Genomic DNA, 25,833 nt, shown 5'->3' with positions numbered 1-25,833 from the left:
CTTGAACTTGGCACAGAGCACTATCAGCCGTTTACACATCATCTCCCGTAGCAGTTCTCAGTTATTTTTAGATGCTGGATCAGACAAGCACTTTTCAACAGCAACAGTCCATCTGATCTCATTCCAACAGATGTGTCCCGAAGTGTACAGGTAGTCTCATCATCATGTCCCTGTTATATCCGTTATCGTGACGCCAAATGTGGTAGCCGAATCCCCCGTTGCGACCAAGACAAAGGGTGAGGCCAGGACAATCATCATTGTGGTTCAAAGAGGTTTATTTCAGGAGATTTCCATCAGACATCAGACATAGGATTTCATGGAGCATCGAAGCAGCGGGCTGAGGCCGCAATGGCACTGAAGTTGCTAGTTACAGGACCCGTTTATATCTGTGTGTGTGGGGTATCATGTGTCTTAATATCTGCAAATAGACATATCGTTTCATTGCTTGTGCAACACTAAGTCAAACACACGTCCATCTAGGGATCTGACGTTAACCTTTAGAGTCTATCTGCTCAGCACTCTTGATGAATACCATTCAAATCTACCACAATAGACTCCCATCAATCAAACTAAATCACACCATTGTTTATTTATATTTTAAATGTTTTGATGATAAAGAATGCAACATTAGTATTTATCAACACAAAATTAGCTACTATGATAGTATAAAATAAAAATGAAAGTAATCTTTTTTGAGAGATCTGTGCCCCAAGTGGGGGGGCACAAGCATTTCTGGGGGCGGGCCCGGCCCCCTATGGCCCGCCCATAGCGACGGGTATGATCTTTGGTCAGATAATAATTCAAAAATGAAGTGAATAGAATAGAATATAATACCTTTATTGTCATTGGCTTTATTCTTTGTGTGAATTCAGAATGGTGATGGCTTCGGGAAAGAAACTGTTCTTGTTCTTGAACTGTTCTTGTTCTTGAATCTGTTCAGGTTTACAAATACACTTCATCATCATTATTATTATTATTGGACGCCAAAGCGTCACAAAGGGGGGCCCCACAGAAGGAATAGCCTAGGGGCCCATGACTACCTTAATCCGGCCCTGCGTGCAGCCGCAGAATGAGATAGGCTACATACAATACAATAGGTTTATTAATCCGAACACAGTTAGCATTAGCCTGCACTGCTGCAACAAGGCTCCAACTGACACTACGTAAAGGCTATTTACAGCTTCGTTTAAGAGGAAAAGACAAGCATTTGTTTCCAGGACTTCTAAGATAAAAGTTCAACTTTTTCCAACAACCCCAAAGCTTTAAATATATACATGGTATTTTGTTTTTATTCACCGCTAGGTGAACGCCGGCAGTAAAACAAAAAGAAGAAGAAACGCTGGGTGATCGCCGCCAGTAAAAAAAAACGAAGAAGAAATTTCGTATTTCCGGTGGAGCTCCGTTTCCCCATGTGTCTGCAAATAGGTGCCTCTCGGAATTTCGGCCCTCCGCCCTGCTGTATAAATGCGACCGTTGCGGAACGAGGGAAGAAAGGTGCGAGAGATTGTTCCGGGAATTTTACTACCTCAGGGGGTAGTAAGATTCCCGACACAATCAGTTCCGCCTCTCTGTTTAAATGCGGCCAGCTTGTTGTTGCGGAACAGGGGGGTGTTTGACGTTCCATAGCCTACATTCTAAACATGCGACCATGTTAGCAGTTGAAGGACGTGTGTTTAAGATTAACCACGGCGGCCTGATGTCCCGTAAAAATCACCAAATAAAAGGAACGGCGTATAATCTAGCTGGTCATAGGGTCCGCTGCTCAATACAAACCCCCACGCTTCATTTTGCAGAGTGTATGAGTCTATTTCTGCCCGGGGGAAGTTGTACAATGGGAAATCTAGGCTAGGCTAAGCTAGGCTGTGACCAGATCGCCGCCGCTATTATTATCCTAAGGCCCTGTTCTCACGATGAAAACGTGACAGTTTTCCCGTTTTTGGTTTAAAAAAAAAACCCGTTCAGACACAATTTATCTGACATCTTCACTCGTACACATGTTTTCAGAGGAAACGGGACGAAATCGCTGTAGTAAGCATGCCAGGCCAGCAGTTGGCGGTACAAGGTAGTAGTAGATAGCTTTTCCGGTACAATTTGATGCATAAAACCTTACTGTAACCGAAAATTAATGCCACTAACGTTCATAAAGCGGTTGGTGTAAGCTTGGGGTTACAAGTATTGTAAATGACAAGCTTTCTGTCCTCTTATTTCACCGCATTGAACTCGGGAAAACATAAGACATGCTGGTAGTGAAGGGGCTTTGTGAGCGGCTACTTTCCTGTTAGGCGTACTTCAAAATAAAAGTCAACTCACGTTTGTCCGGTGAAATGCTATTAATGTTGAGCCAGTGAAATGCTTTTACTGTGAAGCCGTAGCCTTAATGCTCCTTTTGTTGAACAGTAACTTAACCGCTGCGCGCTGAACTATGGATAGTGTTTTTTAATGTAGAGAGAGCCGTGTCGCTGTCATATAGAAGCTACACAAGTTTATTTTGCTAGAAAAAGCGGCAGAGCACAAATCTTTCCCCAGACAAAGTGGCGGGTGCATGGTATCAATAACTTACTAATAGACTACAGACTAAATTGGCGAGTGTTATAGGCCTATTTAAGCCCTGCACGACACTCTCCGCTGATCACAGTGCCACAGAGACACCGAGCATGTTATGTTGTCTTCTAACTTTATAACTCGCGTGTGGGTATTTTGACAGCAAATGTTATAGACTATGCATACGTGAAGTGGAGCCGTGACGTCAGCGTTACCAGGGAAAATGGTTTCGGTGTTTACAAGAAACCAAAACCGTCGTGTTTTCCAAAAAATCCTCCCTGGGAGGTGATCTCAAAAACTTGCGGTTTCATGCTTGCGTTTGCTGTTTTCATGTACATGATATAGTGCAACTGCGGGAATATTTCCGCGTTTGCACCGTTTCGTGTTGTTGTGTAAAGTGCCCCTAAATCTGAGCGTATATCCACACTTTATTTCTGTCTACAGTAAGGTGACTTCACACACTGTGTGTGAGTGTGTATGTCTGATCGCTGCTCTCACAAAGAGACTCGCTCACAGCCAACCTGTCACACAAACACACACACAATGGGAATCGCCGCCGCTATTATATATTATTATCCTAAGTCTGAGCGTATATCCACACTTCATTTCTGTCTACAGTAACGTGACTTCACACACTGTGTGTATGTGTATGTCTGATTGGCAGATCTCTGTGTAAAAGGGGCTACTGATGCGCCAGCAGGCCGGCGTTGCTTGGTTCTGTGTAAATAACACAGAAGCAAGCAAAGCTGGCATATTGGAGTGATGTTGTTCCGTCAATATGCCGCAATCTCTTTGTAAAAGGGGCTTAAGATAACCATGGGAGAGTTGAGAGGCGAGAACCACTGCTCACCAAGAAGAATATATGTTTTCATCTCACATTTTCAATAATAAAATAAACATTAGCTCATAATTACTTAAAAATGTTGTGTGATGATTAAAAATGTACAATGACAAGAAGTCAGTGATGAATCTCCTTTCGTTCACACTTAAATGAGGGGAGACATTTTATGAATAATACTGCTTAGCTGTTCTAAAAAGCATAAAGCACACCTCATAATGTGTTGAAAGGAGAAGGGAAGACAGAAATAATGTGAGAGAAATGCAAGGATGGACACAACGAGAAAGGCAGGCAAAGAAGAGTGGTGATGTGTCAGAATAGATTCACGTAATAAAGTTAACAAATAAAGGAGAAGGAGGAAATGACAGATGGCATCAAGGCAAGTGACAGGAGAATGCACAAAAATTAAGAAAACTGCTTAGAGAATATTAGTACCTGAACACACACACACACACACACACTACACACTACTGTGGTCAGGTGAGAAGGCCTCCTCATAGCTTGTGCTGTCAGAGCTCACTGGTGAGATTGAATGTCTGTCTGAAAATCAATACAAGCCATTCAGCTCCATATCTCAACCAAGAAGTGCGTGTGTGTGTGTGTGTGTGTGTGTGTGTGTGTGTGTGTGTGTGTGTGTGTGTGTGTGTGTGTGTGTATAACAATGTATTCTTCTTTCAGAACACTGTTCTTTTGTCAGTGAAATGCCTCATTACTCCTGAAGATAGCTTTTTTTAAGATAGAAAAAAAATCTTATTGAAGTACCAGTCCCCTGGTAGTATCACAATGTTAGCACTACCTGCTATGAAAGGGTAAACCATGGGTTAATGTCAGCCAAATTAATTCAAAATTTACAGCCAAGACTTACGACACATGATTGACACACAGTTGGTTTAAGATGCACTGAAACAGTAGAGTTTGTAAAAAATAAAAACATTGTAGATTCCTACACGGTGTTGATGGATCTCTCAAATAACAATGGGACTGCAGAATTGTACTCATGTATTCGATACAATTAATAGGAGCCCTCAAAGTCAGCCATAACCTTTTTACAATGCCATTCTGAAACTGAATGGTGCACTGTATTTATTTTACTGACTCATGCGCTGATTTTTTTTATGAATACATGGGTAACACTTTATCTGAAGGTGTATTTATAAGACTGTCATTAGACTGTCATTACACTGTCATGACACCTGTCATGAACACTATGAATGGTTATGACTGTTGTCATAAAGTGTCATTCGGTCAATTATGTCACGTTTAATGCAACATTGACATTGTCTGAGATATCTTTGTTATGACAACCTGAAATAAGATGAGACAACATAAGTTGTCGTGTCTTTGTTATGACAACCTGACATAAGCTCAGACAAAATAACTTGTCCATGTCTTTGTAATGACAACCTGACATAAGCTGAGACAAAGTAATTTGTCCATGTCTGTGTAATGACAACCTGACATAAGCTAAGACAAAACATCTTATTGATGCATTGGTTATGTCAACATGACATTAACCTATAATATGACATAAACATGTCATAGTAGGCTTAATTATCAAATGTAAATGAACTATTTTCATTTATGTGTTAAGATTATATTAAACTGTCATATGCGGAACATTTTGACATTGACTGTCATGAGACCTTTGTCATGAATGATTATGTTGGACTCAAGTAAAGTGAAACCATTTGGACATTTCATTAACATGTCATGAAGCGTTATTACACTGTATAATGCCTTTATAACAGGCTCATGAATGATTATGTTCGCCTCAAGTAAAGTGAAACCATTTGGACATTTCATTAACATGTCATGACGCGTTATTACACAGTCTAATACCTCTATAACAGGCTCATGAATGATTATGTTGGCCTCAAGTAAAGTGAAACCATTTGGACATTTCATTAACATGTCATTAAGTGTTATTACACTGTCTAATTTTGACATTTACTGTCATGAGACCTTTATTATACTGTCATGAATTATTCCCTTTGCATCAACGTAAAACAATTTGTACTTTTCAGTACATTTTATTACACTTAATTACACACACAACAGTGTTAACTGCAGTAGTAGCCCCTTTATAGATGTAACATGAAGCATGCCAGTATTACATGTGGAAAGTACCTTAACAAAAGCAATATAAGTCAAGACAGTCTGTTTTATTTTCTTTGAGACACTAAACAAAAAATATATACAAACACTTAAAACAGAAATAAGAACCACTTTAAAATCAAATGCACTTTCCAGTCCTTAAATGAACAATCCAAAGAATAAAACAGTGGCTTTAAAATAAATAATATATGTTATAATGGCTGCTAAAAATCACCAGGAAGAGATCAGCTTAAACACAAAAGGAGGGCAAATGGCACTCAGCTTTTAAACTTTGTGGGCATGTTAGCTTCAGCATATAAATAGTGCAAACTTGTAAGTGAATACCTTGCCTTGGAGACTATTTGTAAGTGTTGATAGTTTGTAATGTTAACATTAGCTTTCAGGTGTAAGAATGTAAAGTAAGCTACTTGTATGTTTATTTGATTGCACATATGGCTCTGTTAGCTAGCAGGTAGACTACTACAGAAGCTAATTGTTTGCTAGCTCACTATACTTTTCCATACATGCTAAGCTGTGTTTTTACAGTCATGTGCTGTTTTATACTTAAATAGGAATAGCATAGTTGTGTGTATACTTACCATATACTACTTACTGTGTATTGTCTACTGTCTGTATAGGTCTGGTACTGTCTGTGTATATTGATTTATTTTTTCATGTCTATGTTACAGTTTTACAAAGAAAAACCTACCAATACAAGATTCACGAAGAAACAAGAAAAGTCAAGCCTTGTGTCTTTTATTCTTTATTGGGCTTTTAAATGTTAGCTGGCTGTCATGGTCCATACTACGCACTGCCAGGGCAGTAGGCCTACACAGTCTCTTTTATTTTATGTATCTTTTATTTACTTCAACCTGATCTAATGTATATTTATGTTATTATTGTGTGTGCTAATAGCTCTATGATTTGCTGATCTGCAATCTGCCTGTTTCAGCACCATATTCACTTACAAGTTTGCACTAGTTATATGCTGAAGCTAACATGCCCACAAAGTTTAAAAGCTGAGTGCCATTTGCCCTCCTTTTGTGTTTAAGCTGACCTCTTCCTGGTGACTTTTAGCAGCCATTATAACATATATAATTTATTTTAAAGCCACTGTTTTATTCATTGGATTGCTCATTTAAGGACTGGAAAGTGCATTTGATTTTAAAGTGGTTCTTATTTCTGTTTTAAGTGTATGTATATATATTTTTGTTTAGTGTCTCAAAGAAAATAAAACAGACTGTCTTGACTGATATTGCTTTTGTTAAGGTATTTTCCACATGTAATACTGACATGCTTCATGTTACATCTATAAAGGGGCTACTACTGCAGTTAACACTGTTGTGTGTGTAATTAAGTGTAATAACATTTACTGAAAAGTCCAAATTGTTTTACGTTGAGGTAACGGGAATAATTCATGACAGTATAATAAAGGTCTCATGACAGTAAATGTCAAAATTAGACAGTGTAATAATAATAATACATTTTATTTAAAGGCGCCTTTCATGACACTCAAGGACACCGTACAATGAGACAAATACAGTACAATCAATTAAATTAAAAACAAAAATGGGATGGGAAGATCAGGAGGGGTAAGCAAATTTAAAAAGGTGAGTTTTGAGTTTAGAATTGAACAGGGATATGGAGTCAGTGTTGCGGATGTCGGGGGTAGTGCATTCCAGAGCAGGGGAGCAGAGCGGCTGAAGGCTCTGCTCCCCATCGTGGTGAGACGGGAAGAGGGGACATTGAGGTGAACAGAGGAGGAGGAGCGGAGTGCACGGGAGGGAGTGGCAATTTGAATGAGGTCTGTTAGATATGTGGGTGCAAGGTTATGGATGCTTTTGAAGGTGTAAAGGAGGATTTTAAATTGAATACGGAAATGAACCGGGAGCCAATGAAGCTGGTGAAGGACAGGGGTGATGTGGTGAGAGGACGGGGTTCTGGAGATGATCCTTGCTGCTGAGTGTTGAAGAAGTTGGAGTTTATGGAGGGTTTTTTGGGGGAGACCGAAGAGGAGGGAGTTGCAGTAGTCGAGCCTTGATGTGACCAGACTGTGGACAAGGATGGTGGCAGTGTGTGGGGTAAGGGAGGGGCGGTGGCGGTTGAGGTTTCGAAGGTGGAAGTAGGCAGTCCGGGTAATGTTATTGATGTGGGGTTGAAATGATAGTGTGGTGTCGAGGATGACACCCAGACTCTTAACCTGGGGGGAGGGGAAACAGTGGAGTTATCAATGGTGAGAGAAAAGCTGCCGGTTTTGGATAATGTAGATTTGGTGCCAATGAGGAGAACCTCAGTTTTGCTGCTGTTTAATTTCAGGAAGTTTTGAGTGAACCAAGTTTTTATTTCTGAGATGCAATCAGTAAGGGAAGTGAGCAGGAGAGTGGACGAGGGCTTTGTAGAGAGGTAGAGCTGGGTGTCATCAGCATAACAGTGGAAATGAATGTCAAATTTGCGGAAGATATTGCCGAGGGGAAGGAGGTAAATGATGAAGAGTAGGGGCCCCAGGACAGAGCCCTGGGGAACACCTGAGGTGACGGGGGAGGGGATGGATTTAAAAGACTTTAGTTGAACAAATTGATTATGGCCAGAAAGATAAGATTTGAACCAGTCAAACGGAGTGTCGGTGATACCAATGGAGGATAGTCTGTTGAGCAGGGTAGTGTGACAGATGGTATCAAAGGCTGCACTCAGGTCCAGGAGGATGAGGATGGTGAGTAGTCCAGAATCAGCTGCCATAAGGAGGTCGTTGGTGATTTTGATGAGTGCTGTTTCAGTGCTATGGAGTGAGCGGAATCCAGACTGGAACTGTTCATAAAGGTTCTTGTCAGATAGGTGAAAATGGAGTTGGGAGGCCACTGTCTTTTCCAGGATTTTGGAGATGAAGGGAAGATTGGATATAGGACGGAAGTTGTTGAAGATGGAGGGGTCTGCACCAGGTTTTTTCAGAATTGGGGTGATGGCAGCAGTTTTGAAGGACGTAGGGACAGTTCCAGTACTAAGAGAGGAATGGATGATTGCAGAAATGAGAGGAACTAGGGAGGGGAGGGAGGCCTTAACCAGATGTGTGGGTAGGGGGTCTAGTTGACAGGTGGATGGCTTGGATTTCCGAATGAGTTCAGTGATTTCTGAGATAGCAGGGAGCTGGAAGGAGGAGAATGAGTGTGTGGAAGGAGAAAGTCGGCTGAGATATTGAGATGAGGGGTTGATCCAAGGTGCTGGTGAATGTTGTTGATTTTATCGATGAAAAAGGACATCATGGAGTTGCAGAAGGAGGTTGTGTACAAGTGAGGGGGGAGAGAATCCTGGGGTTGGGTAATTTTGTTAAGTAGGGAAAACAGTGACTTAGAGTTTCCTTTGTTGGCAGTGATCATTTTGGAGTAGTAGTGGGTTTTAGTGCTGGCAATGGAGTCCTTATAATGCAAGATGTGGTTCTTGTACATCTCTTTGTGAATACTGAGACCAGTTTTCCTATGAAGACGTTCAAGTTGCCGACCTTTGGCTTCCATTAAACGGAGATCGGGAGTGAACCAAGGGGCGGAGACGGAAAATGAAACATCTGGTTTTTAACGGAGCAAGGGAATTAAGGGTATTATTGAGTCCAGTGTTGTAATGAGAGACCAGATCATCAGGGGTGGATAGATTGTGAATGTCAGGGAGGCAGGAGGAGTGGATTCTTGTTTAAATGTAAATGTGAGGAGAAAATGGTCAGTTATGGGAAGTTCATCAGCTGTGAGATCAAGGGGGGTGACACCAGAGCAGCAGATCAAGTCCAGAATGTGTACTTTAGAGTGTGTGGGGAAAGTGGTATGTTGTTGACATCCAACACTCTCTAAACAGGAAGTAAACTCTTTGGTGAGAGGCAGATTGATATTGTCCATGTAAATGTTAAAATCACCCAGTAGAATTATGTTTGGTGAGAGAGAGGATAAATGGGTGAGAAAGGCAGCAAAATTCACTATTTGATTTAGGGGCGCGGTAGACAGTAGCAATGATGGTTGGAGTGGGACCAGACAACTCGCAGACAACAGACTCAAATGAGCTGCAGACAGGCACTGACACCGGCGAGACCTTCAACTTATCGCGGTAAATCATCGCGAGACCTCCTCCCCGGCCAGAGCCACGGGGTTGACTGATGTCAACAAACCCACTAAGAGTGGATTCAATCTGCTGAGAAAAGTCGTTGGGCTGTTGCCATGTCTCGGTTAAACATCCAAAGTCTAGTTTACGATCAGTGATGATATCCTGAATGAGATGTCCTTTGCTTGTCAGTGAGCAGATATTAAGCAGAGCGAAGTTGAGTGCGATGTTGTCACAGATGACGGTGCTAGCCGACCGAGCTAGGCGGGCTAACACACTGTGGTCGACGCTGTGGTCGACAGCCCGGCTGGTTGAGCGTGGAGGGCGAGGAGAGCTGGAACAGATGGACTTAATTCCTGTAGAGCTGTTGTGGTGGAAATTCCTGCGGGACCCTCGGTGGATGTATCTCCGGCGGGGCTGGAAGGCGATGTCCAGGAGAAGGTGGAAAGCCTCCGGCGGAGGTCCGGGCAGGTGACAGCGGAGCCGGAGCAGGTCAATGGCTGAGTACTGGAGCAAACCCGTCACTGGTAGATGAGCAGGCATTAGGACGATCCAGACACAGACACACCAGATGTATGTCCTAGCGGCCCACATTGTAGACTTTGGCAGCATCAACGGTCAGTGGAGACGCCAGTTGAGGCTCAAACCGGAGCAGAGCAGGTAAGCTAGCAGCCAGTAGATTGTAATTTTCACAGAAACGGTAGTGCCAGAAGATCGTAGAAGTATTCCAAATGAAGCCAATCACATTGTCCGATTAGGTCATCGAATCATAAAATAAATGTTGATGGTATGAAGAAGTTAAAAAGTTACAAAGTCACCGGAAAGCAGCGGCAGCAAGTTGCCAGCGTTCACTCGTTGCCATGGTGCTGGTACTGGTACACTTAGGGTGTATTCACACATGCCGTGTTTAGTTCGGTTGAAACGAACTCAGGTGCACTTCTGCCTTCGGTGCGCATCTTTCAGGCAGGTGTGAATACAGCAATCGCACTCGGGGGCGGACCAAACAAGCGGACCGAGACCCAGCTGAAGAGGTGGTCTCGATGCGCTTCAAAACGAACTCTGCTGCAGTTCGTTTGTGGTGTGAATTTGGCCGGACTCGATCCGACCCAATTGCAGGAAGCACTGCGCCTTTGATTTATTTTCTTTTCTTTTTTTTCTTTAATCGCCATCAGCTTCACATTATGGGAAAGTGTTGTTGTCGCCGTTGTTAGGAAGATTAGTTGTGGTTTGACCGGGAGACCCGAGCGAAAATATTACAGTTGATAATGACGCGTACACATGCTGATATGTTCAGCGATCATATGGAGAGGGGAGCGTCTCCCGCACAGTGCCAACAGGCTCACGCTGCGCTTTGCATGAAGTGTGTGTTTTTATTTTTCTTCCCAACGTGACCGTCAATACTGTCCCTGTGTCAGTTTGGAACTGAACTGCGCCGAACTGACACCCAGCTGCAAAAATACAGTAGGCTATACATTATGTTTCACATCGTAGGCTACAAGCCACATAACGTGGCATTGACATATAGGGCTACATATTATAACCATATGAAACAACAATAATTAGATTTTCTTCTTCTTTATTTATAGGCTAGATGTAGGCCTTTTTATTATTTTTAACCCCGTATTATATATCAATGATATATTTCGCAGTTTTTACTTCGTTCTTCCTGCTTCTCTCCACCCCAGAATGTCTGTCCAATGAATGAATGACCTCAGATCACGTGTGGTTTTGCTTCGTAATGCTGGTTCACTTGCAAAAGGGGCAAAATGAAAGTGGACCACACCAAACAAAAAAAATCTAAACTCTATTTGGTCTGGACCAAAGCAAGTGAACTAACGGACTTTCCATGTGTGAATACACCCTTAATGACATGTTAATGAAATGTCCAAATGGTTTCACTTTACTTGAGGCCAACATAATCATTCATGAGCCTGTTATAAAGGCATTAGACAGTGTAATAACGCTTCATGACATGTTAATGAAATGTCCAAATGGTTTCACTTTACTTGAGGCCAACAGAATCATTCATGACGTGTAATAAAGGTCTCATGACAGTCAATGTCAAAATGTTCCACATATGACAGTTTAATATAATCTTACCACATAAATGGAAATAGTTACTTTACATTTGATAATTAAGCTTACTATGACATGTTTATGACAGGTCATATTATTGGTTAATGTCAAGTAGACATAACCAAAACATCAATAAGATGTTTTGTCTTAGCTTATGTCAGGTTGTCATTACAAAGACATGGACACATTATTTTGTCTCAGTTTATGTCAGGTTGTCATTACAAAGACATGGACAAGTTATTTTGTCTTGGCTTATGTCAGGTTGTCATAACAAAGACATCGACAAGTTATTTTGTCTCAGCTTATGTCAGGTTGTCATAACAAAAATATCTCAGACAATGTCAATGTTGCATTAAACGTGACATAATTGACCGAATGACACTTTATGACAACAGTCATAACCATTCATATTGTTCATGACAGGTGTCATGACAGTGTAATGACAGTCTTATGACAGTCTTGTGAATACACCTTCAAATAAGGTGTTACCAATACATGTAGCCTATGTATAGTATTTACAAATTTTATTCCATTCCATTCATGTAATAATTCTGAGTGAATCTCAGCTTCCAGTTGCATCTATTCAATTTAGCTGTTAGCAGTCTGTAAAAACGTACAGTATCTGCACTACGCTAGGCAATGGGTTCCCTCGTTTTTCATCATGCAAAATTATACTCTTTTTGTGAAAGAATGTAATTTTGTAGTTTCCTCCTCTATCTCTGCTGACTCCTCTATAAGGAAAATAGTTAGCCCAAAAGAAACTGGTAGAAGCTAGATGACATAATCAACTAATTTGCATAATATGCAATTCTGAAAGAGGCAAGAATGCCGACCGGTAGTTTAAAAAAAACTAGGCCTATTTACATAGTTCAGTGATTCTTGAGAACCGGGACAAAAGGCCGTCTTCCATATGTAACTGTTGTTATATTTAAAAATGTAAATATTTAAAATTGTAGATTATTTATTAGTTATTAGGGATTAAGAATAGAATGTCTGGAGCACAATTATCCCCTTAAATTTAATTGTATCATTATTATGTCAATTATATGACACTTGTTATCTTCTCACAACGTCCAAAACAGTGTGTACACAGAGAGGGTTTCAATCTTTCATATGCAATAACACCTATTAAAAATTTACTAGTATGATTAAAAAGTGCTTTCTTCAGCAACACTAAATAATCTCTCATATCAATAAAAACAGTTTTTCTTCAACACATTCATGTTTTATATAGTTTCAAAGTGGTGAGACACTTTTTGGCACCACCGTCAGACAATCCAATACAATGTAATAAAATCAGCCAAAATAAGGGGCAGCTGTCACTATGAAGGACCTCTTCTCACATTCTACCTCTGCAGAGTAGGGGAGAACGGGGTAAGTAGACACACTTTTTACTCTAGTGAGAATTGCTTATCACCTAAACATCTTTCAATAGTCATTCCTACATTAAATTGAAGCTTAAGGTGTTGGCTTGAAATGTGTACCCCTCACTTTTTCTATCTTATTGTAAGAAAGAAGAAATTAATCATCAAAGACACCCTTACACATTGTGACAACCAACCCCATCAAGGGGTCGGTTGTCAAACACTATGGGGTTGTTTGTCACAATGTTATCTTAATGGGAATAATCTTAAAAAGAAGGCAAGAAAGTAGAACTAAATTTAAAAGTTTAATTGCATTGTCAAGTTGACAAATAGGCCTACATAACTTACTGTAACCTTGGCAGCTGGTCTAGTTTGGGATGCACTGGGTTGTTTTGATTTTGTTGCCCTTTTTTCTTTTGCATGCTATTGCTAGCTGCCTTTTCCTGCTCTATTCTTTCCTTCTCTGGGGTGTCAGTGAGGATACAACTTGATAATTTATTTCGTTATTGGGTTCCTTTTCTGGCTGCAGCCTTGAAATAACATGTGACAACCAACCCCCCAAAAAATGTGACGACCAACCCCAACTTGAATTTCTTGCTAGCATTAAGGCCAACAACCATCTGACAACTAATTAGCTTGCTAACCACAATCTAAACAATAGTTTACCCTTCACACTTTGTATGGGTAACAAGTGTTTTGTTATAAACCCATTGTGTAAAAGCCTAGAAGAAAAATACTGAGGAGCTAAATATTTTCAATTTGACATGAAAAACACAAACAGTCGTCTCACCTCAAATTCAGCAGTCTAACTCCAAGGAAGACTATGTAGGTGACCTCTGATCCCAATTCTGGATATTTACATACCAAAATTTCACAGACAGCGCCTTCTGGTTCCGAGATATAACGATTGTGACAACCAACCCGTGTGACAAATTACCCCGTTCTCCCCTACATTATAGTCAGAAAGGCTCTGATAAGTGTTGTAGTTTTAGAATATTTTACATTCCAAATCTTGAAAGTCCTGAGTCACAACCATGATACGTCAACACCGACTTACAATTTCTGAAGAAGTTATTTGAAATGTTTCGATCTTTTTATTTTCCTGAAGTAGTTCATACTAGCACCTATCATCAACAGAAAAACCAAATGGCTAATAGAAAAACTCCATTTGTTCTGTTTAAGAAACATTAAATATGTCAACACCGTCAGATGTCAAAAAAATTTATATTCATATACATTTTGAAAATATTTTGTGTGGCCTATGTCAGGCTTGGTGAATATTTGTGATCACTATACATCTCATGGGTCTATCATAAATTGAGGGAAAATGTATTTGTGTTTTTGGTGTCTGACGGTGTTGACACAAAATAGGGAATGGCAAGCTAAAAAGCACATTTTGATAAGGAATGGCAAGGTAAAAAGCCCATCTCCATAAAGTAACAGACTAAATATGCAAAAGTACGTCATACAACCCCACTTCAGAAATACTGAACTAACCCTTTAACATTCAACTATGCCTGCTGGTACAGAATATATATTTACATACTAGTTAGATGATCCTCATCTTTCTACCCTTGTGAGGGCATCTCATTTCAAAATAGATATTTCCCAGGTTATGTTGTCTTACTTGTGAGATTTATGGTCCAGGATGTTGTGATCCAATATGATGTGGTTGATGAGTTTGCTGCTGTACAGAGCCCTCGGGTCCTTGATTACAGACAGCAGACTTTGGCAGAACTTTGCTCCTATATCTTGCATCTCCCTGGTTCCTGTCTGCATGCCCTGCAAATACACACATACAATGAAAGACGTTATATTTGTTGTCAAAAGGGAAGCCAATAGTGCTGTATATGTATTGCTATGCATGATATAACTCAAATAAGATTTAGGCTAGTTATTAATTTCCGCCTAATCATTTTCTTTGTGTATAATAATATATGGAACAAAAACCAAGCCATTTTCAGTACACCACACAAAATAAACAAAAAGCCCACATGACACATGTATGAAACACATCATCTGTAAACATCTCCAATGCACTTTTCTCTGTCCCCGCTCCTCCCCTGTATCTCAGTTAATGAGCTTGTATGTAACTTCAACTCAAAAATTACAAATGTTATCGATGCTATTGCACCCACCAAGGTGAAAATCATCTCTGGTAAAAAAAGGTCTCCCTGGAGAAATACCCCTCAAGTCAGAATTGAAAAAAGAGAGTGCCGTAAAGCAGAACGCAGGTGGCGAAAAACAAATCTAAATGTTCACTATAACATCTTCAAAGAGAAACTACGCACGTTTAACCTAGAACTAAGAAATGCAAGACAGTCTTTCTTCTCTGACATCATCACCAAAAACAGCAACAATGCACATGCCCTGTTTGCTGCTGTTGACAGGCTAACAAACCCTCCTGTGTCAGTAGCGTCTGAGCATCTTTCCACGAGGGCCTGCAATGAATTTGCCTCCTTCTTTACTGAGAAAATTAATAAAATAAGACAAGCTGTCACTGCATCACAACCAGGTTCAAGATATGTTTTATCTCTGTACCCATTTAAAACGAATTCAGATGCCATGACAGAGTTTTTTCTGATAAACAAGAAAAACCTGGATGACATTATACAACACCTGAACTCCTCCTCCTGTTGCCTTGACATTCTGCCCACAGGCTTCTTTAAAACTGTTTTTAGCTGTATGGCCTCAGATGTCCTAGAAATTGTCAATATGTCCCTTCGCACTGGTGTATTCCCACAGGCCCTGAAAACAGCTGTCATCAAGCCACTCCTAAAAAAGAAAAATCTAGATACATCACTCATGAACAATTATAGGCCGATATCCAACCTACCATTTTTAAGCAAGATTATTGAAAAAGCTGTTCATCATCAGCTAAATAACTACTTAGCAATGAATAACTGCTTTGATGTCTTTCAGTCAGGTTTTCGACAACACCACAGCACTGAGACTGCTCTGGTTAAGGTCCTCAATGACATCCACTTTAACACAGACAGTAGCAAAAGCTCTGTATTAGTTTTATTGGATCTCAGTGCTGCGTTCGACACAGTTGACCACAGCATATTGCTAGATCGACTTGCAAACTGGGTTGGACTTTCTGGAACTGTGCTAAACTGGTTTGAATCATACTTAAAGGAAAGATACTACTATGTGTCAATAGGCAATTTCACATCCGAGCGAACAAATATTACATGCGGGGTCCCCCAAGGTTCCATTCTTGGGCCTCTTCTGTTTAACATATACATGCTACCGCTAGCTCAGATTATGAACAAAAACAATTTATGCTACCATAATTATGCAGACGACACACAAATTTACATAACCATATCACCAGGAGACTATAGTCCGATTCAAGCACTAAGTAAATGCATTGAACAAATCAATGACTGGATGTGCCAAAACTTTCTTCAATTAAACAGCGACAAAACTGAAGTAATTGTCTTTGTTGCCAGGGATGAACAATCAAAAGTCAGCGCACATCTTAAATCTGTTATGTTAGAAAGCACACACCAAGCTAGAAATCTTGGAGTAGTGATAGATTCCGACTTGAATTTCAAAAAACACATTAAACCAATTACTAAGTCAGCCTACTACCACCTTAAAAATATATCGAGAATTAAAGGGCTAATATCTCAGCAGGACTTAGAAAAACTTGTCCATGCATTTATTTTTAGTAGACTTGACTACTGTAATAGTGTCTTTGCAGGCCTTCCTAAAAAATCAATCAGACAGCTTCAGCTAATTCAGAACGCTACTGCTCGAGTCCTCACTAGGACCAAAAAAGTAGATCACATTACCCCAGTTCTTAGGTCTTTACACTGGCTTACTGTCACTCAAATAATTGATTTTAAAATATTGATGACGGTCTACAAAGCCTTAAATGGTTTAGGGCCAAAATACATTACTGATCTGCTGATACGTTATGAGCCGCCCAGAGCCCTTAGGTCGTCTGGGACAGGTCTTTTAAAAGTCCCCAGAGCTAGGACTAAACAGGGAGAGGCGGCATTCAGCGTTTATGCGCCCAATGTCTGGAACGGACTGCCAGAGAGTCTGAGGTCCGCTGAGACTCTCAGCTCTTTTAAATCGGGTCTCAAAACGTTCTTGTTTCCTTTTTAACCTGTAATTTTTTTTTTTTTTTGGTAAAATGTTTTAATTCTTTTATTTAAATGTTGTATTTTTATCCATGTTTTAAATTTGTTCCTTTTTTGTATTTGTATTCTTTATTTGATTTTAACCCTGTGAAGCACCTTGAGTGGCCCTGTGCCTGAAATGTGCTTTATAAATAAAATTGCCTTGCCTTGCCTTACAGAAAAATGCCAAGTAATCATGCCATTCTGTGTCCTTATTTCGAAACCGGCAACCTGACATTCAACAGATGGCTCCTCACTAGGGAAGCGAAGTGTGCAAAATGTGATGAGAGAAAAATGGGATGCAAATACACAGATAGAAGCACAGGTGTTTCCACCTGCAAGACATTTCTGCCTGCTGCACCTCCGCCGGTGCCGATGAGCCAGCCGCAGGGTCGTCAGCTGGGAGCCACCCTTCACAGATGTCTCGCCCCTTTAATCTCAGAACATCTCTGGGTGGTGGGGCAGTGATAGGGACGTCTCCCTACCACTCCCTGCGACTGGCCTTAAGATCCTTGGTTCCCCCACTTGGGGTCTTTTCTTCTGAGCCACAGCCAGAAGCTCCCTTTCTCCGCTTCCTCAGCCAGTTCCCTGAGTGCCTTTCTTTGCTTGGTTCCAGTGATTCCCAGAGTTTTCAGCAGATGTTGAGTGGATTTTCCAATGAAGCCTCTGCATCCAACTTCAACAGGGTAGGTGAAAGCCTTCCACCCTGCTTCTCTGCACGCTGCAGCAAGCTGACTGTATTTGTCCTTTTTCCTCTCAAAGGCAGCCTCCATGTTTTCCTCCCATGGTACTGTGAGTTCTGCCATGATGACAGTCTTGGCAGGAATGGACCACAGGACGATGTCTGGCCGAAGGGAAGTTGTTGTTATCTCTGGGGGAAACTTAAGCTGCGGCTTTAGGTCAACCCTCATCTGCCACTCGCATCCATGTTTCAGTACAGACCACTCCCTCTGGATGATGTTTCCTGCTTCACCTCCTTGCCTGATGAAGGAAATGTGTTGTTTGGTGGTTGATGTTCTGGCTCTGTTAGCTTCCAGCCTGCGCTCTTCCAAAACTTCTGCCAACTTCTGGAGAACTTGGTCGTGGCGCCATCCGTACCGGCCTTGGGCCAACGCTGGTTTGCAGCCAGTGAGAATGTGCTTCAAGTTGGGATTTTGGACATCACAGAGACTGCAGATTGTTTCTGTGCCGTACCAGAGATGTATGTTCTGGGGGCTCGGAAGGGTGTCATATGTGGACCTGATGAGGAAGCTAAGCCTTGCCTGTGGTATCTTCCACATGTCAGCCCATGTTATGGCTCTGGTTGTAAACAATATGTGTTGAAAGGTTAGCTCAAATTGCAAACGTACATTGTCCAACATTACACTTTCTTTCCAGGCCTGCAAGCTACAATGCCTAAGGATATATAAATATACTGTATGTCTGTCAGGCTGTCCATCCATCTGTCCAACACTTTGATTCAAAGGATGCAAGAATTCAATTTAGCCTATGGCCCAATCCCAAAGTCGACCCTTACAGACTCACACACTTTGAGACACGCTCCTGCTAAGTCATTGAGGGCGTAGGGCTGTCCCACTGTCAAATCATCAAGTCCACGAGGGCTTTATGTGCAGACTTTGGCTGAGGGAATCACCCAAAGTTCATAGCACTGTGTCTTTAAATATAGGGAAACTCCTTCGTCGCATTTGCGTCACAAGTCTGGCTTACGAGATGATGATGTGCTTACAAAAAACAATAAAAAAGAAACACATTTACAACAGCGTATTAGGGCCACTGTGGAAAAAAAGCTTAGGCCTATCTGATTTTGTTGTGACTTTACGCTGCAGCTCCGACTAAATAAAACCTGTATTAGCGTGTCCATATACAGTTTGAAGTACAAATACTCCACAGAAATCTACATCGCAATGTTTTTATGATTTTTATGTTATGTTTGATCTGTCATTTATCTGATCAATATGCCCTCATGTTGTTCATAACGGCCACCTAACCCAGTGTGAACATGCTCTACATTAAGAATGAATTATTTGACAGGAACACTGTCAACAGTCAGTCAATGGGTGCGCACCGTGCGATCTCTCCAGCAGCAGGACGCAGGAGAAGCGGCAATATGCACGGCCTGTACCCGCCTGTGAGACACTTTTACCTGGCAAAATCGGCTTGAGAACCAGGCTCACAACTGCAAATTCTTGGCAATTTATCTTCACATTTTGGGTTAGGAGTTAGAGTTGTTAGGGGACGAGATCAGCAAATAAAGCCGTTCATATAATGTCATCCCTATTAAACAATATTTCAATTTTGCTTTGTGAAAATAAATACAGTGGCTTGCAAAAGTATTCATACCCCTTGAAATTTTCCACATTTTGTCACGTTACAACCACACACGTACATTTATTTTATTGGGATTTTATGTGATACACCAACACAAAGTGGTGCAACATTGTGAAGTGGAATGAAAATGAAACGTGGTTTTGATTTTTTTTTTTTTAATAAAAAACTGAAAAGTGTGGCGTGTAAAAGTATTCAGCCCCCTGAGTCAATGCTTTGTAGAACCACCTATCGCTGCCATTACAGCTGCAAATCTATTGGAGTATTTCTCTACCAGCTTTGCACATCTACAGACTGATATATTTTGTCCATTCTTCTTTGCAAAATAGCTCAAGGTTCAGATTCAGCATCAGATTGGATGGAGAGTGTCTGTCAACAGCAATTTTCAAGTCTTTCTCAATATTCTCAATTGTTTTATAGGTCTGGACTTTGACTGGGCCATTCTAAAACATGCCTATGCTTTGATTTAAACCATTTCATAGTAGATCTGGTTGTATGTTTAGGGTAGTTTTCCTTCTGGAAGGTGAACCTACACCCAGTCTCAAGTCGTTTGCAGACCCTAACAGGTTTTCTGCCCTGTATTTGGCTCCATATATCTTCCCATCAACTCTAACCAGCTTCCCTGTACCTGCTGAAGAAAAGCATCTCCATAGCATGATGCTGCCACCACCATGTTTCACTGTAGGGATGGTGTGTTCAGGGTGGTTTGTAGTGTTAGTTTCCGCCACACATTGCATTTTGCATTCAGGCCAAAAACTTAACGTTTGTTCTCATCTGACTATGCATGGCTTTTGGCAAGGGTTGGAGGAAGGTGCTCTGTTCAGATGAGATCAGTTTTTGGCCTTAATGCAAAATGCAATGTGTGGTTGAAAACTTACACTGCACCTCACCCTATACACACCATCCCTACAGTGAAACATGGTGGTGGCAGCATCATGCTATGGGGATGCTTTTCTTCAGCAGGTACAGGGAAGCTGGTTATTTGGAACCAAATACAGGGCATAACACCTGTTAGAGTCTGCAAAAGACTTGAGACTGGGTGTAGGTTCACCTTCCAGAAGGACAACTACCCTGAACATACAGCCAGATTTACAATGGAATGGTTTAAATCAAAGCATAGGCATGTGTTAGAATGGCCCAGTCAAAGTCCAGACCTAAAAACAATTGAGAAGATCTGGAAATACTTGAAAATTGCTGTTGACAGACACTCTTCATCCAATCTGATACTGAATCTGTAGTTCGAGCTATTTTGCAAAGAATGTAATGGCAGCGATAGGTGGTTCTACAAAGCATTGACTCAGGGGGCTGAATACTTTTGCATGCCACACTTTTCAGTTTTTTATTTATAATTTTTTTTTTTAAAACCACGTTTCATTTTCATTCCACCTCACAATGATGCGCCACTTTGTGTTGGTGTATCACATAAAATCCCAATAAAATAAATGTACGTATGTGGTTGTAAATGGTAAATGGACTTGACTTATATAGCGCTTTTCTAGCCGATTTTCTCAGCCCCAAAGCGCTTTACATATCTTACCACATTCACCCATTCATACACACACTCATACACCGATGGCAGTAGCTGCCATGCAAGGCGCTCTCTGAACCATCGGGAGCAATTTGGGGTTCAGTGTCTTGCCCAGGGACACTTCGACATGTGGCGGGTAGGCAGGGAATCGAACCTCCGACCCTGCACTCCAGAGGCAATCTTCCTACCCACTTCGCCACTGCCGCCCAACGTGACAAAATGTAGAACATTTCAAGGGGTATGAATACTTTTGCAAGCCACTGTAAATAAATTGATTACTAACTTGACAATTAACTGCGCCCCACTCGCTAAGGCAAGAGCCTACAGTACAACAAGTTCACATCAGGCAACCGATCTCTAAAGAGCCTCGGCAGGGAAGAATACATTAAATGTAAAATGTAAAGTCCCAAGCAAACAATATAGTTCACAAACGTTTTTATTTTATTTTACAGCAAGGGTGCAGGGCTTGAGGCTTAAAGGAGGACTTTGGGATTGGGCTAAAGTATCATTAGGTGGTCCTTCAAACAAAACATGTATGAACAAACACACGGTTACAGTGTAACATGTATCATCCATTTACTGAAAATGAAAGTGCTTTCTTTATCCAAAACAAATACATACACACACACACACACACACACACACACACCTTGTAAATTCCCTGGTCGCAACCATTGTAAGTGCTCTCCATGGTGTAACTTCTCAGCACACCCATTTCCCTCCACACCACCACCCTGGCTGTGGCAGAGCGAGACTTCTCCACCTGATAAAGTTTGGAAAAAATGGATAAATATAAAAATAGGAAGCAACACAAATATGGTGTGGTTTGAAATGTCACATTGTCTGTCTTGTCACTGTACCACATTACCAAATAGTTGCAGCTGTTGAAAGAAAAGGCCGGTGCAAGACGATCCAAGGTCTTTGGAATGGTCTGGAGATGAGAGAGAGATGAGAGGGCGGGGGGGGGGGGGGGGGGGGGTAAATAGATAGATAGATAGATAGATAGATAGATAGATAGATAGATAGATAGATAGATAGATAGATAGATAGATAGATAGATAGATAGATAGATAGATAGATAGATAGATAGATAGATAGATAGATAGATATATTGAAAATCCAATAGCAGTAACACTAGCTTACAGCTGTTCAGTTTTCTTTCGAACAGGTTGCAAATCCACCACTGGAACATGAAGACCACACAGCATTTATTTAACTTAACTGGCCCGACAAACACTTGCACACTGCCGGCTTAGCTGTGTGTGTGTGTGTGTGTGTGTGTGTTTTACCCTATATCCAGGGTCCTCTTTCAATCCTACAGTGTCAACAGTAGAGCCAGACTGCCAGAGAGTCTCCTTCAGACTGCAGCCATACAGGAAGACATTCTTCTTTCTGGAGTGGCCGTGGTAGTCACAGAAAACCTGGAAGACAGGCACAGCTGCTAAAACATCCACACAATCTCCCAACCAAATGAAAATGATAATAAAGATTTCAAGAGGTGTATTATCTGAGACGATATTTGTCTTTTTAGTTAGTTAGATTTTTGTTTGTTATGTTGGCATTATGAGTAATTAATAAATATTCTGCATTAAACGTCTTTCTCTTTGTGTTATTTGTCTTTCCATTACATAGAACCGGCCTCTGTGTCTGTGAAATCCACACTTTTAGATCTCGTGCTTTACACCCTATGTACTGGGGTCTACAGCAATAGTTGGCAATTCTGTACGTCAATTAGCCTGAAAAACAACCTTACCATTCTAATTTGGAACAATTATGTAAGCCAATCAAGGTCAATTCAGTATAGGTCCTTTTCATTCAAGCCTCGAGGAATTACATTTCAGTTTCTACAAAGAACACGTGCTTCCACATCCTTAAAAAAAAATCACACTATGCCTTCTAAGGCGGTTATCATGACACTTTGAATTGAAATGTAGATAAAAATAACATGAATGTATTTTTCCACCTATTTTATTTTATAACTTTCTGTTTCAACTTCAGTCCTCACCATACAAACCATAGTCATCTTTATTTGAAGGATTCTAACTCTTTAAATTTAAAAGTCACTATTTTTTTAAATTAAAAAATTATAAGAGTGCCATAGAAGAAAATAAGCAATGATATTGATTTTAATATTTATGCTGTTTAAGATTTAAAATTTGCCACCCATTAAGGGCCATTGTACGGCACACAGACTTCCATTTGAACCACACTTTTTGACCCTGCTGCCAATAGATGAGAGAAACCAATGTTTTTATTATTCTTTTGGTTCCTTGCACTAATGTCTTGAAATGTTTCATTTTAATACACACAGCAAAAGTGGTGAAGAAATGGTTAGGGGACAAACACATTAACGTTTTACAGTGGCCCAGCCAGAGTCCTGACTTGAATCCAATTGAGAATCTGTGGAGGCTAAAGATCAGGGTGATGGCAGTGAGACCCTCCAAACTGAAAGAGTTGGAGCTCATTGCTAAAGATGAAAGGGCAAAAATACCAGTGGAGACATACAAAAAGCTGGCCAGCAATTTTAGGAAGAGTTTGATTGCTGTAATAGCCAATAAGGGCTTTTCTATTGATTATTGAGAAGGGTATGAATAATTTTAGACACGCCACTTTTTGTTCAAATGTAAATAAAAGCTGAAAAATATCTTTTTCCACAATGATGCCTCTTGTACATCGTCATATTATCTTCGGGGAGAAGCCTGTGTCATTTTCAATCAATAAAAAGCTTGTTGGCTGAATAAAAGTAACTTTAAGTCAAAATTTGTCAGGGGAATGAATAATTTCAGGCTTGACTGTATGTTTAAGTTACAAGCCAATAAAGGTCTATCTTAGAGAAGAACGTGTGAATCTTACTAGTGGCGTTCGTCCAATACTGTTGAGGTAGTAGAGGAGGCCCTTGGTGTGGTAGATGGTTGGACTGAAGATTGGGTCTGGTTTACTCCACTGACGGTTCAGATCCTCACTGGTCACATCACAGCGATTCCTGGGGAGACATACAGCAAAAGAGACATTCATGACGTTTGTACTGAAAATGCATTTAGTTCATCCTTTTTAGCCTCAGGGTATTACATGGTTGATGATGTTACTTTATATGCTGTGCACTATATGCACTAGGTGTGTTTATGTAGTGTGAGTAATAATAATAATAAAAAATACAATATTGCAGGTTAATTGGAAAACCACATGAACTTAATTTATTCTATTGGCAAACTGAATAAAACAAGGTAACAGTAAACAAGCTTAAATCTTTTGCAAGCAAGGGTTGAGAATGCCCCATGAAGTTGGGGCAGAGAATCGAGATAAGACCTAAGACTACTCCTCTACTCAGCTAATTCCAGCAGCACACACAGAGAAACACAGGGTACTAGCACAGTTAACACTCATTTACTCCCCACCGGCCTGCACTGCAGCTGCCTGCCCTCAGGCGTGTGTGTGTGTTTGTTTGCAATGGCTTAACGAACAGTGACTGCCATCAGATAACACTTTATTCTGCAAGCTTTAACACAACTCACATTAATTTGTCCTTTAACTACAAACAGGGAGAATTCACTGCATGTATATCCAGCCTTTATGTGTTTGTTTGGATGTGTCTTATGGGTTTCAAAATTAATCAGTATATAAGTTGTTACCCTATGTTGCATTTTATTGACCCTAAGGTGTATAATTAACTTTGCCTGGTCCAACCAGACCATAGTACTTCATTTCATTTGTACAGAAGGTCTGGAAGTGCTGTAATTGGCAAACGTTCACTCACTTGGAGAAGGGTGTCTGTTGAAGTTTAAAACTATTGGATCTGCCCAGTGCCACTCTGGATTAGCCAACCAATCACATCACATTTGGTCAGACGTATGTCATGAGCCGGCTTCTGACGGTGCGTTTCAGTTGTACAGGGAAATAGGAAATTTCCGACTTCACTATAGGAATCCTTAGTCTATGGATCTACCGGTACCTGGCAACGGTAACTTGCTAGAGCCTAACGTTTAGTTATTTGGATGAGAAAGGTTGTAGGCGTCCATACTTTCCCGAGCAGATGCACTGGAACACAGACAGGTCGCAACTCGGAACTACCAAGTCGGAAATTTCCGAGTTCCGAGTATAAAGGAACGCAGCATTCAACTGAAACTGGAGCGCGACCTCGACGTCATTGTTCTCAGCCACTCGCTCTGATCGCTGATTGGACCGCCAAAAATTTGGACGAGCAGAATCGCACTAACACACCCCACTCCCAGACTGACTACTGAAGTGAAATGAAAATTGAGCGGAAGTAGGTAGGCGGGCGGAGCCAGGCTATAATTAACTTACATTTTGACAGAATATGGATGCAGGTGAACATCATTTTCATGTTACCAAGTGCAAATTAATAGAACTATGAATGTAATATAGTTTTCATGTGTGTCTGTGTTTGAAAGAGATATTATGTCTCTAGAAGTTCAGAGAGGAATCATTGTTTACTCCTAAAAAATAAAATAGAGATAAACTAGAGATAGTCGGCTTACAATCACATACAGTCATATGAAAAAGTTTGGGACCCCCTTCTAATTTTGGGGATTTTTGTTAATCATTAGCTGGGATTTCAAAGAAGCAAATTCCTTTACATATATGACATACCTTAGGTAAACAGAAGCAATTCAGCGGTGTAATTTTGTTTATTGGAATAATAGAAAATATGCAATAAGCATCATAACAAAATTTGACTGGTGCATAAATTTGGGCACCCCAAAAGAAAAATGTCATCAGTAGGGGTGTAACGGTACATGTATTTGTACCGTACCGTGACGGTACAGGCACGTATTTGGTGTTACAGAGGTGGACCGCGGTCCGTTCGTGGCGTACATAGCGTTATATGGCGAATGTACA

The 25,833-nt window shown here is 40.7% G+C and overlaps 1 protein-coding gene across 1 annotated transcript in view; it reads right to left on the bottom strand.

Moving 5' to 3' along the window:
* agbl1 (AGBL carboxypeptidase 1) overlaps window positions 1–25,833 on the bottom strand; it is a gene marked incomplete at both ends in the record, with an annotated part of 253,412 nt that overhangs the window by 21,715 nt on the left and 205,864 nt on the right. Inside the window, 5 exons of the mRNA XM_080027750.1 lie at window positions 14,618–14,772; window positions 21,626–21,739; window positions 21,845–21,907; window positions 22,266–22,397; window positions 23,830–23,959. Of these exons, the coding sequence (XP_079883876.1) occupies window positions 14,618–14,772; window positions 21,626–21,739; window positions 21,845–21,907; window positions 22,266–22,397; window positions 23,830–23,959 (594 nt within the window). The remainder of the gene's footprint in view (window positions 1–14,617; window positions 14,773–21,625; window positions 21,740–21,844; window positions 21,908–22,265; window positions 22,398–23,829; window positions 23,960–25,833) is intronic.

This window comes from Ammodytes marinus (genome assembly GCF_949987685.1).
Source record: "Ammodytes marinus genome assembly, chromosome: 5".
NCBI classification, from domain to species: Eukaryota; Metazoa; Chordata; class Actinopteri; order Uranoscopiformes; family Ammodytidae; genus Ammodytes; species Ammodytes marinus.
This window is presented reverse-complemented; position numbering and strand designations above follow the sequence as displayed.